This window comes from Ambystoma mexicanum, chromosome 10, assembly GCF_040938575.1.
Source record: "Ambystoma mexicanum isolate Mex_15411 chromosome 10, UKY_AmexF1_1, whole genome shotgun sequence".
NCBI classification, from domain to species: domain Eukaryota; kingdom Metazoa; phylum Chordata; class Amphibia; order Caudata; family Ambystomatidae; genus Ambystoma; species Ambystoma mexicanum.
The window spans coordinates 56,401,015-56,418,502 of record NC_090932.1 but is presented as its reverse complement, the minus strand read 5'-3'; the positions used below and the strand labels follow the sequence as shown (position 1 = coordinate 56,418,502).

Below are 17,488 nucleotides of genomic sequence, written 5' to 3'. Positions count from 1 at the left end.
AACTGAAACCAGGTGCCCTCCCACCCAGAGTGAAACAATACCCAATATCCAAAGAAGCAGAGGAAGGTATTAGATAAACAGTGAATGCACTCCTAAGCCAAGGTACCTTAGTGCCATTAACTTCCCCATGCAACACAGCGATTTTTCCGATTAAGAAAGCAAAAGGAGGGGCGTGGAGAATGGTCCAGGACCTCCGCCCACTCAATGACGTCATCCAAAAAGAGTTCCCTTTAGTGCCTAACCCGTCATCAATATTGTGCAGTATACCAAAAGAGGCAACTTGCTTCACTGTCATTGATCTGAAAAATGCCTTTTTCTCTGTGCCACTCGCACAGAGAAAAAGGCATTTTTCAGATCAAAGGCAGAGTCGCAGTACCTTACAGCTTTTACATTAGGAAACAGCAGATATGAACATCGCAGACTCCCACAGGGGTATTGTGAGAGCCCAAGCATTTTTAACAGTACTACGAGAAGACATTGGCAACATAGATGTAGGGAGCACCATTATACAGTACGTAGACGATTTACTCGTCTGCAGCAAAACAGAAGAAGAGTGTAGAGAAGACTCGATAACACTGCTTAACGTATTGGCTGCCAAGGGATACAAGGTGGACAAAGGAAAGTTACAATACTGCCTTGCTGACGTTGTGTATCTTGGCCAGCAAATATCTAAAGATGGAAAAAGAATACTACCAGACAGAGCAGCAGCCATTCAACACATTATCATACCAAAAACAGTAAAGGACATGCAGACATTTCTTGGGATATGTAACTATTGCCGAGCTTGGATCCTCGATTACGCAGCATACACACGGCCAATACTACAAGCAATAAAAGAAGCACAAAAGAACAGAACCCCAATAAAATGGACACAGGAGACAATTGCTCAATTCTCTCGATTAAAAGACCTTATTTCAGATGCCCCAGTCCTTGCAAATCCAGATTATGAAAGGGAATTTTTCCTGTTTTCACACAGCAATGGAACATTAATGACCGCAGTATTGACACAAAAGACATTGCTAGGCCACAAACCATTAGCGTACTACAGTGGAATATTAGACCCAGTAAAGCAGGGACATTTCGCTTGTGAACAGGCCCTCGCTGCAGCGGACTTCGCCATTGAGAAAAGTGCCACGATCGTAATGGGATGTTCAGTGACGCTATATGCGGAACACTCGTTATTTGCTATCTTAGAAAGATCAAAATCTACCCTCACAACACAGAGAGCCTCTGCTTATGAAATAATAATATCAAGTCCAAATGTACATGTGGTCAGATGCAAGACAGTAAACCCAGCTACCTTCATTACAGAGCCATGCACAACTGAGGATTTACAGGAACACGATTGTAGCATATATGAGGGAGAGGGCGATGACATTCCCAAAGCAAGCGAAAACGCCCTTACAGAAGGAGAAATGTATTTCATAGATGGGTCAGCATCCATAAACTCAGACAGGAGAGAAACATGTGGGGATGGCGGTAGTGCGCATGGAAGAAGACACATACGAAGTGATTGTTCAAAAACGCCTCCCCTCATACTATTCTGCACAAGCAGCCAAACTGACTGTGCTAATCAGCGCGTTACACACAGCCAAAGATTGTGCCGTGACCATATATTCAGATTCAGCTTATGTCACCACCACAGTTCACTCAGGGCTATCACGTTGGCGAAGGAGAGGGTTCAGAAGAGCAGACGGGTCCCCTGTACAACATGCCACGTTCTAAATTAACTAATAGAAGCTTTAGCAGAACCATCAGTAGTAGCTAAATGCCAAGCCCATCCCCATAACACAGACGCCGTCTCATTGGGGAACGCGGCAGCCGACGCAGCAGCGGACGCAGCAGCGAAAGAAGCCTAGTACTTCAATAAGACACCAACATCAGAGTACATTGTAAAAACAACCACAGCAGAACAACTAGCAGATGCATACAATAACACACCCATAGCACAATTGATAGAACTCCAGAGAAGGGCCCCACCGGAAGAGCAGGAGTTGTGGGGCAAACAAGGGTGTAAGCAATCAGTCACAGATCTCATTTTGAGACAGGAAACGACAGGTAAGGTAGTGATGCCCGTAGAATTATTAGAAGTAGCATTTCAAAACTGCATTTTCCAGCTCACGTTGCAAAACAACACATTGCCTCAGATATTCAAGAGGATTGGTTTGTTCCAAATCTACACAAATACTTGACTAAATTTGTGATTGAACGTACTACATGCCAAACGTACAACTAAGGAATGACATTGCGAACTCTGCGTGGCACTTTGCCACGCCCTACAGGTCCATTTAGGGAACTACATATCGATTACGCCGATATGGGAGAAAGGTGTAACGGAGCAAGATACTTGATTGTGGTGGTATGCCCTTTTTCACGGTGGGTGGAAGCGGGCCCCTGTCCCCATCCTGATGCAAAATGTGCTGCCAAGTTCCTTGTGTGAGAGGTATTCTCATGGTGGGGAATCTGTGACGTGATCCATTCAGACAACGGCACGCACTTTGTGAATGACCTCTTCAAAGAAGTAACCTCCCTTCTGAGGGTGAAACACAAACTATGTTCGATTTATCATCCAATGGCCAATGGAGTTGTGGAGAGAATCAACGGGCTGCTCAAAAGCAATTTATCGAAATTATGCAGCACGTCGAAAAAAAATTGGATATATAGTTTGCCCCTAGCACTGTTCCAACTCAGAAACCAACCATGCAAGGATCATCATTTAAGCCCGCACGAAATTGTGATGGAAGGAGAATGCACACACCGCTCTCCCCTGTTAGGAGGGCATCCGATGCGCACAGGGCTACCACAGTGCTGGGAGAAGAGTTTAAGGAATACCTAACACAGCTAACGCGCGCAGTACGCAGCATAGCAAAACAAATTTACTGAAGATGTAGCAACAGACACCTCCATGCCGACAGCAGGCAGTACGGAGGGGCCTTTAATGCCAAGGAAGCAAATTCTTGTTAGAAATTTTGTAAGAAGGTGGAACTCACCAAGATGTCATGGTCCATACACAGTGGTGTACAGCACCCCAACTGCAGTTAAAGTTACAGGGTTAAAGTACTGAGTGCACCTCTCAGACGTAAGAAGGGCACAGAGTGTTACACCTCCCCAAAATGAAACCAACTGTGTGGATGCCATCACTGGCACAGGTTGACATGATGAAAATAGCAACTTAGACAGGGAAAGTATAGGGGAAAAACTAAGAATTTACATATTTTGTCTCTCTCGCTCTTTCTTTTCTTCTCATATAAATCGTTTTTTCTATTTTTTCCTCATTTATTCCATGATGAAATGAAAAGGAATTGTTAAATGCCTAACTGGGTAAAGAAATGAAAAAGAATGAATAATTGCAATTATATTTCTTTCATAGGACTTAACGAATTTGTCTCGCCCACATAGGTTCAACATGAGCCAATGCGACGAAATGGCTGAGCAAGCTGAAATGTTAGATAGAAATAGGGATGCCACTAGGGCCAGTAGATTAAATAATTTGGAATGTGTTATAAAATATGCTGCCATACTATTTGCAATAATGATGTTTTATCTTATTTGGTATAATGTTGTTTTATATGTGGCAAATGAAATGAACAAAAGGGGGAACGGAACTGATATGACAAAACCAGGGTCTAAACTAATATGGACTGAAGCAACGGCTATTTTGAAGGACACTTATAACATTGAATTGAATGATAAAAATATAACTTTGGCCCTTGAACAAATGCACGTAAACAAAACTGCTATTCCATTGTTGAATAATACTGGAGCCAAGGAAATAGAGCTTGGATGGAATGTAAATGATGATTACTATTGGTTAACTGATTCCCGAAATACAAGCATGCGTACACACACTGCACCAGAAACCACTACTGAATACACACGTCACCATGAACAATATAAATGAAGCATGGTCTAGAATATTCCCGCTGCAATATCCACGAGTTGGTACCCAATTAAAAAACAGAAGGAGGAGAAAAAGAGGGTGGGAAAAAAGAGATACGATATTTATCATAACCTGGGGTTAGATGAAATAGAGGACCCCCGACCCCCGGACCAATCAAACAAATGGTATTCAGACATGAGTGCCGCAGCAAAGCAAGCAATGAAAGTTATGTGTGCTCACTTATTCCTTACGCAACTGGAACCCCAAAAATGTTAATCCCACAGGAAGCACCCTTGTCTGAGGCCCAATGTTTGATTCATCTGATGCTGTGTAGAATAAAAAAGAAATTTCAAGCCCACACAGTCACTATGGAAAAATTGGAGAACGAACAAACTTGGACCAGCAGACGACAAGGAGTAATCTGCCTCCAGGAGCCATTTTTCGTTATAAAAGGGACAAGATATGCAGATGGCAAGTGGCATGATGAAACGATTGAATGCAAAGCTGAGGGGCTCTGAGGGCTGCCAGATGAAACATACAAATGGGCAAAAGAAATGTGCATCCCCATCTGGTCACAGCATATCACCAAGCTGACATGGGTCACACCCCTGGAGAGACCCATAAAGATTCAAAAGGAAATACCGCACAAACTTTGCTTCCATGGAGAAGGGAAGGTGAACATGGGAACCGTGCGGCAGTGCAATAAGACTTTAATAATGCCAGTCATGAAAAAAGGCACTGCTGCATTAATGGACATACTGGATCTGTGGCAAACAAGCTTACCTGCATCTCCCAGCATCCTGGAGGGGCACTTGTGCCCTAGCCACACTTCACTCAGCACTAATGGTGATACCAGAGAGCCACTTCCAGTTTACAGCAAGCCCAATTGACACACATCGGCAGCAGGGCAATCGGCTGAACCATCGACAGCGCCCGATGAGACAATCACAGAGCCCCCAGCATACGAACTATTGTCAGAAGAAACTTTGAAAACCAAGTTGTCACGCAGCAAAAGATCCAATTATATTTCATCCAAATCATCAGAACTTCTTGCTAAAATCCCACAACAGTATAAGCTTTTCTCATCTGCAGAAACATTCTTTGCATCGTTCCTAGCACCAGGCGTTCAAGCAAGGGCCAACGCGAAATGGCTGTAAATAACACGCTGGGAGCTCATCCAGCTGGCCAACGACACTGAAGAAGGATTCAACATCATAAAAATAGAGCTCCGTGCACTGCACCTGATGACGATGCAAAACAGATATGTCTTAGATCTTATCACAGCGATGGACGGTGGCATTTGCAAAAAAATTGGGGGGGCGTGTTGCACGTTCGTACCAACTTCCGATGCTGATAACGGGACACCGTCACATGTGATAACAGCAGTGCATAATTTAGGAGAAAGAATGAGAGCAGAAGAGGGAGTAGACAACACGTGGTTCGACGATCTGTTCAGCTGGATACCATCATGGGTGAACATAGCAGCGAAGATACTCATTCCCATCATAGTCTTTCTTCTCCTAATATTCTGTGTGTGCCAACTGGGACTAAGATGCTGTGAAAATAATATGCCTAATTCAGCAATGATGATGGTAACAGTGGGCCGACAGACAACGGTGGCTACCATGATAGATGCCCAAGTACAAACCGGAGAATACACCACACCACAATATAGGATGACTGCCATCTATAGACAGTATGGGGACGTGGTCGATAATCTACATTACACTACCATTAGTACACTACCATTAGAGAACCAAAAAACTTGCTGTGGTATAACGAGGTATGGATAGATTTAGATGGGGATGGTGGGATATATTTAATGGTCACCCCAGAAGAATACGAAAGAAGAGGTAACAGCTTAAGAAGTGTGTGCAAAGCATGGATGCCAATAAAGGGTACACCTGCTTGGGATGAGGCTGTGGCTGAAGCTGAGCGCTACCGAATGGAGAACCAAAAGAACGAGATAAAGTAGTTTGTTACTTTAGATGTAACGAAAGGGGGGAATTTATGGGAGCGAGGGGTCCTCGGGCCCCCTCGCATCGTACACACCTCAGTACAAGGCTTGGACCACGTGCCTCCGGTAGTGGTATTGCCCCTTGCCCTTATGTAAAGTTAACCACGGTTGACCGCTACATAGATGGGACCACCGAGCAGGACACGGGGCATCCATCTTTTGTGCCCCCTTTCGACTCCATCTTGGGTAAACAGGCCTCACTGCGATAGTACAGCAATGCTCAGCTCCCCCTTCCACCGCAGCAGCCAAGGACAAAGACACACACACACACACACAAGGCGCGCAGGCAGCTGGCTGGCCCCCACCCTTGCACTCCCCCTGCGAAGGAAAGCTCTGCGCTTCCATTCTCACGCTGAAGCTGGAGAAAGTTGCAACAATCAATATATTACAGTTTACTTCCTCTGAGATCACTGTTTGTCTGAGATATTACAGTTTTCTTCCTCTGAGATCACTGTTCGTCTGAGAACCGGCATGTGCACCAGGATGAGCTAAGCACTTTCTGCTCGTTTGTCCCCATAAACGTGCAAGCCACCCACCCCCATTTAGAGCAATTTATTGCCATCCTGACCCTGCGCTCCCTGCAAGGTATTTCTTTCAAGTGCCAGACCCTCGCCTGTGCTGCGAAACCCACCCAACACACCCACTACTAACCTCAAGCATTTTTATTATTATTATATATGCTTTTACTTGCACTAATGAGTTTGAAACCTAGGAAGAGATGCGAAACATAGCCTGATTCTTTTACATGCACAATAAAGGTCAAGGCCTCCCATTAAAACCACGAATGGCCCAATTGTACTGACAATTACTATGTGTGACTTGTGTAGAAATATGAAAAGTAGCATAAAATGTTTAGATAATTTGTTATTTAGTGTATTTTCGAACGCAACATATTAGCTTAGGTAGTGACCACAGTGACCGGACCCTGACCTGCGTGGAGCACAAGATATTTGACGTCCATCATCTCGTCAGCCACCCAGCCAATCAGAAAGAAGAGATGCCACCCACACCTACAGCACCACACCGCCTGGCCAATCGGGTCCATTTAGTATTTTTTGATAGAGTTACTTTAATTGATATATATATTTGTTATAATGTAAATATTTTGGAGGGTTTTGTGGGTTATTTCCTAGCTGGAGAAATAAACTATCCTTTGGACTCTTGCAGCCAGGTCTCAGTGCCTCCTTCCCCGACAGGGGTGGTGTTGGTTATTTTATTTTCTCTCACACGTAGTAAGCCGGGGAAAGGCACCTACAGTACCAAGGGTGCTGAAGTTGCAGAGAAATATTATTCTTATTGCAGAACAAGGCTGATGATATCAGGTGAGTAATGGCAGTGAGCTTAAAAGGAAATCGGTTATTAAAGAGGCCCTTATGGCCTCCTTAAGGGGTTTTGCTAAAAAACGTGTAGCCTTATTTGAAGCTCATAACATGAAACTCACTCCTACGATACGAATTGAATCAAGCCTAGAACCCTCTAATAATTGGTGGGATATTTTGGAGGGACTTTTGTGGAGGCTTGCTTTGCGATTGCCCAATTTTGTACACGTACAGTGGATTAGTCGACTTGAGTTTAATATCATTAGAAACTCTTCTCTGGCTCAGAAAGCTAGGCATACTTATAAAGCTATGAATGGCCATATGAGGGAAATGATACTTAATGCTTCTGATTTTTTTGTGCTAAATATATGGAAGGTTGCCTACATTTTCTAACAAAGAGTGAATAGAAGTGGAACATGTATTTTAATTATTCATTTATTTGTACGTTCATTATGATGAACAAAGTGATATATTCACAACAATAAAGGGAAGAGCCCGGAGATGTGATGCTCTAAAGAATTATCAAAATATATCTAAAAAAAGCTCTTCAAACATTTTTTGGGAAAGTTTTCCATCAGTTGGCCAGCCTCAGAAATATTTGTTTTGAATAACAGCACTGGCGTTGAGGTCTTATAGTGCGGTAGATCAGCTACTGAGTACTGCTACTATTTTAAAAAGGTGCATCTTACTTTAATGTAGCTCCCTAAAGTCTTGGATGAGGAAAGATCCAGCGGTGGAACCTCTCACATAGTGGCAGCCTGAACAGCGAAATGTCGACCACTCGAGGACACTGTGAAAGTTGGGAAAGCCAAAAAGGTAGAAAGCGCCATGTGTGGCCACTAGGGTGCTTTCTCCTCCTTTGCGTAGAAGGATCCAGCCCAAGCAGACATCATTTTGCCAGGGAGGCCATTCTTAAGTGAATCCAGTGTCAGAAAAGCAGCCAGTCATGAGAATGGCTTGCTTTTGAGACAGTGACCCTTTTTCAGGCTGTAAACCACCCCATCAGTCACATTCGCTGCTCTTTAAAGCTTTAAAGCCTGCTTAGTAGACAGTGGTGTAACCCAGGTTATAAGAGGGCGGCATTGTCAACTTGGGATTGACAGCAGCACCCCCACCCCCAAACTAAGATGGTGCTGTGCTTGAAATGAAATATTGGAGTAATTTTCCTGAGGCACTTAAGCTGAAAGATGAACCACAGGCCAACACAGCATTCACCTGAGGCACTTCCCACTTGTTTCTTTACTGGAAAGGTCTGACTGAATGAGGCTAAAGCATTAATAAAATTGTACTGATCAGAGGATGGCTTTATTTTCTTATCCTAAAGAAAGGATTTCTGTTATACTGCCACACAAAAACAGATATTTCTGCTGCATTGTGATTTGGACTGCACAAGGGCTCCACTTAGCTGATCCAGTTCCCCTGGTTGAGATGAAATTTTACATAAAATGGAGTGTCATCAGCATAAGATTGTGACAATATTGTGTACTGTTTTCCTAGATGCCCCACGGCATCAAACTCAGCTTGCAGCAAATAAGGAGATTAGATAAAGACTGATGGTAAACCCAGCTTCTTGAATTAGATCGCAAATACACAGCATACAGAGTGGGCAGCTAATAAGCATGAAAATACAGCAGGACAAGTGTCCAGGCAGTCAGCACACACAGCTCTGAGGGGCCTTCCCTTAGAGCTCAGGTTATATTGCATATCCTAAGCAAGCACTAATATATTACAGTAGTTTCACAATGGGGGGGGGGGGGTTTCTTGGCATGACATTGCAGACATTTGGCAATAACTGTGAGCATCTTACTTGTGACTTTGTGACAGACACATGCGGGTACATTGGGCCTCATTACAAGTCTGGCGGTAACCCCGCCGCCGCTACCAGCGGGTTGCTGCCAGACTGAAACACTGTTTCCACCGCCTGATAGCCCGGTGCAACCGGGACATTACAAGTCCCGGCGACCCGGGATATCAGGCGGCGGAAAATATTAGTCCCCATTCCCATGGAACCCCATAGGACTCCATGGGAGTGGGGACACGGAAGCAACAGCACTGTTGCTAATGGTGCGGGTGCTTCAGTGGCAACTCTGCTTTCCGGGCGGTTGCACCAGGCAGGTCAGACCTACCAGGCACCCAGGCCCTGGAAAGCAGAGTTGTAGTCTGCTGGTCCGGAAAGGGTGGCGTTACTTTGCTACCGGCACCCTTATTTCCGGACCGGCAGACTCGTAATGAGGCCTATTGTGCTGGAACATGGATAAACGGCATTCGCAGAAATACTATTGTTATCTGACATATATGGTGCTCATGCTATATTTGTAGAGAGCAAACAGAAGAGAAGGTCTAGAGTGTCCCTTTGCCTTGCTACAGGGTGTCTAATCTGCAACAGGCGGGGGTTTGGCCATGGCAGAGAAACTGCATGCAGAGGAATGCAGCAATATTGTGAGAGCATAATGTAGCTTAACATAGCATAGCATAACAATCCTGCCACATCAATGGGTAGATGTTAAACAGTGGTGGTGCCTGCAGGAACTAGCATGAGACGGAAACCAGAGGAGCAAAAAGACCATAGATGCATCGTCTTTGTCCTTTCTTCTAGCAAGGAGCAGAACCGTTGATTGGACATGGATGAACCCACGGATATCCATGGTGTTGAGAACCGACAAATCACCACTGACAAATCGACCATGACCAGAAGGGCAACGTCCAAAAAGATTGCATGCATTTGTACGAATGGTACAAAAGACTGGAAAAAAGACTGCACCATTCGTACGAATGGGAAAATACCGAACATGAGGAGCAGGGGTTGCAGGGTTAACCCCTGCTCTCCATGTTCTTAATTTTCGGATTTGGGGATTGCGGATGTTTCCCCCGCATAGGGGACACCCCCATGTGAAAAAGAATTAAAATCGAAAGGTCCCTGCGGCGCCGGTTCCCAAGCACGTAAGTGAAGGGAACCGGCATCGTAGAGGGATGTTGGAGACGGCTGCACACAAGGAGGTGTGCCGCCCACAAGTAAGTAGAGGGGTGGGGGGGCAAGGGCAAAGTCTGAAATGTTCAGGGGAGAGAACACCAAAAGTTATTTTCGGAAAAAATTACTTTGTCTTTTCTCCCTCAAACATTTCATCTACGGTCCTCCAACCCAAATCCGACCAGAAGGACCTCTATGCTGCCCCAATCAACCACATGCAGGGCTTCATTCCAGAAGCTCAATAGAGTGGTCATCGTCCTACGGCTGGGAGAGAGTTTGAAAAAAACCAACGAGAAAGAAACAGAAAAGTGGCGCGAAGGAGGGGTAAAACTACTTAAAGTGGTCTGTTCTAGAAGAAAAACCATATCTTGGAAGAGTGCTCAATCAGGAGCACCAGCAAATGCAAGATGAGCAAGGAGAATGGGTTGGTCAATATTGCCAAAATTAGGGGAGATGCCCAAAAGGATCATGGCTTTGGCACTCTTGATGTCCAAACAACTTCTGATTTGAGGTTGACAAGGGCAGAGACCGAGCAGAATAGACACCTCCAACAGGAGAGAAAGCAGCTTTGTCGTCATTGAGAAGATTGTGAATTTCAAAGAATGCTGTACTTGTGAGGTAGAATCTACTTGCAGGAGCTTGGCTGTAATAGTAAGAGTGAGGTTTGAGCAGATGTTTGTGGTGTCTACAGGATTAAAGGGTGTTTTCTCAAGCAGAAGGGTAAAGGTAGTGCACATGTGAGAAAAAGAAGGTACAGTGCAAGATCATTGGGAGACTTTAATGATGTTGGGTAACTGGTGCAAGAGTGTGTGATTTCTAGATACATTGATTGTGCTACATTGTCACAAGCTGCTGTGTCTTGCAAACCCATACAGGATGAGCATGCAGCTTACAAAGGGTTCTTGGAACAAATATTACCTTTGAGCTTGTTTTTAATAGACTCTGATAAAGACTTTGTCATTTGGGGAACATCGTCTGGATTGTACATTTTGTTGGCTAATTCCGCCTTCAGGATTGCATGTATCATTTCTTTCACTGTACTTGGTCTGAACCTAGGAGTAAAGAAAAAAGGTCAGTCATCTCTGAATGAGAAGCATGATCTCCACCTTTCACTCATTTCACGAAAAAGTTTCTTTACATCAACAAAAACTGAGCAGCCTACACAGTACAAATGTCAATAATATTTAACTTGAGAGCAAACTAGGTTTCTGTGGCTTTGCTTAAACCAAAGTGTGCTAAATTGCGGTCTGCATCTCCGACCTTATCTAATGCAACTTATTTCTTTATACATTTGTCAGCATGAATGACATCTAATGCAACATTGAAGCAGTTGAACAAAGATATTATGAGAGTAACAGAGTTGTAAGCGGTTCTGCTATGGGTAGCTACCCAGTGGAACACAAAATGGCATGGACTACTTCCCTTCCCAGGTGCACAGTGAGAGAGAAGGAGACCCAGCTCTTTATCGCAACGCAGATGGTCTAAATACAGACCCCAGCTTTTAACCCTGGTCAACATAAATGACATCCTACTCTTTCCATCATTTACATTTTGAATATACCAAATATTGGAGTATAAATATTGTATTTGCACTTGCACTACGTTTCTTACTCTATAATGAATATGTGCTGTCTGCCCACGCCTTGTTTCCATGTTGCAACTTTTCACCAGCAAAACGTGTCCACCTCATTCAGCACACTGATCATGCTCTTACTGAAACAGAGGGGAAAACCCCCGAAATCCCAACCCCACCCTATTCCGAGCTCAACCCCCGACTTTCTCCACCATTAATCCACTGCATTGTGGGCTTTTGCAATATTATGCTTTTCATGAAATATACCTTTCCCCAATCATGCATTAATTTAGACATGATGATGGTTTATATTACAGTGGTAATTGCAGCCATTTCAGAACTTTTTTTGATGTGCAAGACGAGGGATTCCATAATGGGCGCCATCCATTTTTAACTATATGATTAACACTATTCAGTTGCAAAAATTGATACATATGGTCGACTCTTTCTGACTAAATCTAATGTAGGGAGACTTTTTAATCATAGCCCCTTTGACTGGTTACCAAGACACACATACCTAGCTGCACACAGAGATTTCACAAGGGGCAGTAAAAAAGCAGCCAAAGACAAATGTATAGCAATCATTCATGGTGTGCCTGGGGAATTCTTCACAAACATAGATGACCTACATTTTAAACTTCCAATTACATAATTATTATGAAATATCAAAGATTTAAACAACCTGATCTAATGTCAAGAAATACTTAAACATACAAAACACAAAAAGGAGATATCAAACGCCTGCCAAAGACCCCGCTTTCCGATGCAGAAAAGAGCAAGGGAAAGAAAGTGGGTGGCACATTCAATCAACACTGAAACAAATGGAAAACACAATATCGTCGCCATTTTAATAGTGTTAATCAGAATAAAGAGCACAGAAGGCGGATACTGTAGGGAGATGCGACTAAGATCAGATTCCAATACAATCTAAAACACTGAACATTCAACATCTATGCCCCGCAACTTCAAGTGATACATTCTGCAAACGAGATTCACAAATGATTCAATTCATTCCAAAAGGAAGCATGGCCCTGAGTAGAATATGCAATATCATTCTTGAGCCAAGGTTACATCATAAATAAAGCACTCCGATTTCCAATTTCATTGATTCTTTTACGTGCAAATGCAGTGGAAAATCAGTCTGTTTCCTTTGAGTATTTATTCGTAAATATGGAAAATAAATCAGAAATACAGGTCTCTTGCTCCCCAAGTAATCATGTCTTGCAGGCCAATGACTGTGCAATGAAACACACCTGAAAGATAAAACAAAATGCATTTTCCTTTGGAGCTGTTTGAATGGCTACAGCATTGTTGCAACAATAGCAGCCATTTGTTTCAAATGCAGCAATGAACCCTGGCTAGATGAGCGGGAACCCAGTGCTCTGAGCATCCAGTTAAAGGCTTCGAACCACTACATTTTTCATTTCAATAAATGTGGAAAAAGGCAAGTTGTACCTTATTTTTTTCACAAAGCAAAAAGTAATTGTGGATAAATACAGATACAAATGACCAAAAAAGAAATATGGATCAATACTGACGGAATGCCGAAAAAATAAAAAAAAACCATGAGCTTTAATCATAAATCAAAAGTTGAGATGTGCGTGACAGAAATGTTTCCAATAACAACTGATGCAGGAAGTCTGCTTCAACCAGACAGCACGGACTGGTATATACTCTTACCCACAGATTGTGTTTATTGGTGATAGTGATTTTGTCAGAAATCTGGCCAAATTTGACAGCTTTAGAGAAGAAAGAATATTTTAATTCCTATTGTATAGCAAGTCAAGAACAAAAACCTAAGACTAGCAAATAGTATGTTGAAGGCCAGCAATACTTCCCAAGATGCCAAATGGGCTCTTGAACGAGCACAAGGTCAAGACAGCACACGCGATCGTGGACTTGCTTAGTAAGGAGCTGGACAGTGAGCAGTTACAGAGCAGAAATGTGTCAACGTAAACTAAGTTATGGACACTGGGAGAAAGTGAGAAATTCAACAGCATGGCCACCAAAGTTATAGGCAGAGTTCATGGAGGAGTTCATTAGGAAAACTCCAGCATGTTAGAACAATTGCAGTCACTAAACAAGAGAAATTCGCAAGATTCCATGCTGCTGTAATATTAATCGGAGCATTGGTGGTCCTTGGAGGATTTAAACGGTACTGAGTGAGAAGTAATTACTCTGCAAAGTGCATTCATGGACAAGAAGACTTGGAGTTCTTCACAGGCTCTACAGAAGATTCCAGAAGGTAAAGTGGGCACGGAATTGCTGTGACTAAATTCCCAAATAGAAAGAGGAACAACCGGACTCAAGTGTGCCACCGTTAGGTAGAAGCTCCCAGTTACAGAGAAACAACAGACAGTGTTGGGGGTGGGTTTTTTGTTTTTGAAATTCCTGCTGAGCAGAGGGAGAACTGAAAAGATTAGGAACTGAATAACCGAGAAACCAAACAAGTCACTTAAGAAAAAAGATGACATTTATGGGGGAACCTGAGTTTTGAGCATTACTGAAACACAAATTTCATTGAAATGATCATTCAAACACATTGCTGATGAACTTCTCACGCAGAAAAGTGTTTCATTTCCTGCAAACCAGTAATGATATAGACCCAGAAACTTGGAAAGGCAATTATCGTAACACACTAAGACATAATTGCAAAAGAAGATGGATTAAGCTGTGCTAGGCCTCGTCTACCCGACTCCTGCAAAACAGCTCATTACATTTATGAGTGTAAATTGTACCTTTCTATGATGATGAAAACGAATAAGTCATTACAGGTATACATAGTACTGGGGTGAATAGATAGAGGTGGGCTGTGGCAGGGACAAGAGAAGATTTTGTATTTATATCGCACTTTATACGAAAGTGCTTTACAGATCAAAACGGTACATCAAGTATGAACAGTAGAGAAATTAACCAAAGCTAATTATGTATAAAACAGATGTTGTTTGAGAAGAGTACAAAAGAGAGAGTAGGAGGAATAGGAACGAAAGTGGAGCAGAAGCACGTTCCAGTGCAGTGGGGCCAACAAAGTCAAAAGCAAAAGCAAAAGCGTGACTATACACATGGTGGTCAAGGCACTGTGACAAGAAATAAGAATTTGGAGCAAAAAGAACCAGACGGGGGAGTAGAAAAACACAAGCTAAGAAAGATTGGGTGGGGAGAGATTGTGAAGTAATTTAAAGACTAAACAGAGAATGTTTTAAAATTAAGGCGAGAGTGGAAGGAAAGCCAGTGCAGAGGAGAAAGGGCAGGTGAAAGCGTCAAGGGGAGACAGAGAGGAAGGTACGCAATTAGAAGGATATATGGATTTACGAGGGCTTAGGCACAAAAGTGGAAGACCAAAGAGCAGAGAGGAGCAATAAAAGTAGTTTAGTGGCGTGAAAAGAAAGCCAGAGGGGAGCTTTGCAAATATTACTAAGATGTGGACGACATGAGCGGGATACAAGAGATGTGATGTGTAAAAGAAAGAAGAATCAAGGTAAACACCTGCATTTCGAGCGATAGCGGAAATAGTTAATGTGGAGGGAAGAAAAGAGATTGAGGTAGGTGGGATCGGGGAAGGGATAGTGAGAGCGGGAAAGAAGAGAAATTCAATTTTAGAAGAATTTAGGACTCAGACTTGATCAGCCACCCAAGAGCAGAAGGATACCATGTGCTTGGTTTCTAGATATTGAAGAGGTTTGCACAGGTGAAGATTCATGCTCCTCTTTCCCTAGAGTATCCCATGACACATAAGGCTGCTACTAAAGACTTCAAGTTTGCAACTGGCAACCGTGGAATCCTCCCACTCCAGTGAAGGAAACACATCAAGCACCTTGTGTTATTTTTACTTTGGTGTTTGTGGGCAGTGAATTACAGGCCACTGTCAAAGATCATCCAGAGACTGCTTACTAGGTATTGTGTGTCTATCACAGTCGCTTGAAGTAAACACTGAAAAGATCAGCTTAAATGGCCCATCTCAGAGGGATACAAATCTTGACTGGGACATGTAAAATGTTACTGGCCTTTCTGACAGAAAAGGGTAAACCATTTTAATGTTGCCTGCAACTCGAACCACCTACGTACATTATGTAATTAGGATGGAAATTTGACTGATAAGTCATCAAGCCATTCTATGCTCTCTGGAAATGATATCTCCACTGGCAAGAAATGATAAACTCCTTCTTAGAATGCATATTGGCTCCTTTCTCCTTCAGACCTCTCAAACAATTTCAATAGGAGCTGAAAATTCTACAAATAATAACACATAAGAAATATGTGGCCTCTGTGCCTGTCTACTTAATGGCATGTTGTTCATCTCAAAAGGACAGTATCCTCTGATGAAGTTACTAAACCAATGATAAATGGGAATCCCAAATCGATAATGCAGTGTTCGTGTACCCGCATACTCAAGGTGGGCAGCTAGCCGACATCAAGCTCAGGAGATGGATCGACAGAAAAGCGGTCCAGATACAGAAGGTGCTCACGAATACCTCTGTGAACAGACCCTGGATGAAGTGCACAGTTTAGTGCTTTCATCTCTACGACAAATATACCCCCATTGGGAGGAAAGTCAGAGTGCTAAGCACTTCTTTGGATTTGAAAATGAAGGAACGTTTCTTTCCTGTCCTGATTCTGACACAGAAACAAGACACACACTGTCTCTCTGGCTGGGGGAGGTGTACATTTTTGCATTGGTATTTTATGTGAGAACAAAATGTCCAAATGTGAATACCCAATGTACGATGCTAATAGTCCCTTTTTTCAAATATAATGTAAAATAAATGTGCACCACAATGCCGCCGATCTGCACAAGTGTTTCCTCATCGGCGGTTTGTCTGCCTCTGTACCCTCACCATCCGATTGGATGTCCTCGGCCTATCAACATCCGGGCCAGCGGAGGACCAGGAGACACCGTCCCCCGCCAAAGGCCCACTGTCTGGCCCTATCAGGCCATGGAAGGCCACACTACGATACACCATCTAAGGTACAGCGCTCCAAGTCTTCCTGACAGGAATATTAACTTTGCTGTTCTCCTAATGCTTCTACCTCATCATTCTATCCTACCCTTCCCTTACCTACCTGCCACATGATGTCGGCGCATGACCACCCCTGCAACCCCCCCTCCACAAGCCACAAGCCTGCTCCGACCAGGCTTCATCCGCTACCGCATTGCATGTGCCCTGGCACCAATTCACAACGAAAGCACATGCCAGCCCTCCCAGCACATCCCCAGCCTAGTCTGCTCACACGTGGCCAAGACCACCCCAGTGCAAACGACATTAGCAGCACTGCTGCCCTGCCCTCTACCAAAGTGATGGGTAATCCCCGGAGGAGCAAAGCTAAACACAATCAGGCCAAACTGTACAGCCCTTGGCATAATCCATCCAGACCACGCCTGGGACATGCCAGAAAGATGCATCTCACAGCACGCCTCCCCCTACCCCCACTCAGGCAACTCAGGCACCCAACCCAATAGGCTTCCCCATCTATCCACTACTATGTGCCTAGGTTGGGCGAGACTAAGGAGTATACTCTCACGCACACACCCTTCCAAGGCTCCTGCTACTATTCCAAGATGTACTGCCATAAATGAGGATTACAAATGCAATGCCCCATCCCATCGTCCTACCATCCTTCTCCATCTGCGCCTCCTGCTCATGCACTGCTAGCCCCCACGACCCAAGATAGCGTGCCGATGAAACCACTTAGAAAAAGGGCTTCACCATTGCCTGTTGCCACTGCTAATCTA

General features: G+C 43.7%; 1 protein-coding gene across 1 annotated transcript in view; it reads right to left on the bottom strand.

Moving 5' to 3' along the window:
• Positions 1-17,488, bottom strand: part of DYNLT2B (dynein light chain Tctex-type 2B) — a 200,606-nt gene that overhangs the window by 146,255 nt on the left and 36,863 nt on the right. The window contains exon 2 of the mRNA XM_069617487.1: positions 11,103-11,236. Coding sequence (XP_069473588.1) covers positions 11,103-11,236 — 134 coding nt within the window. The remainder of the gene's footprint in view (positions 1-11,102; positions 11,237-17,488) is intronic.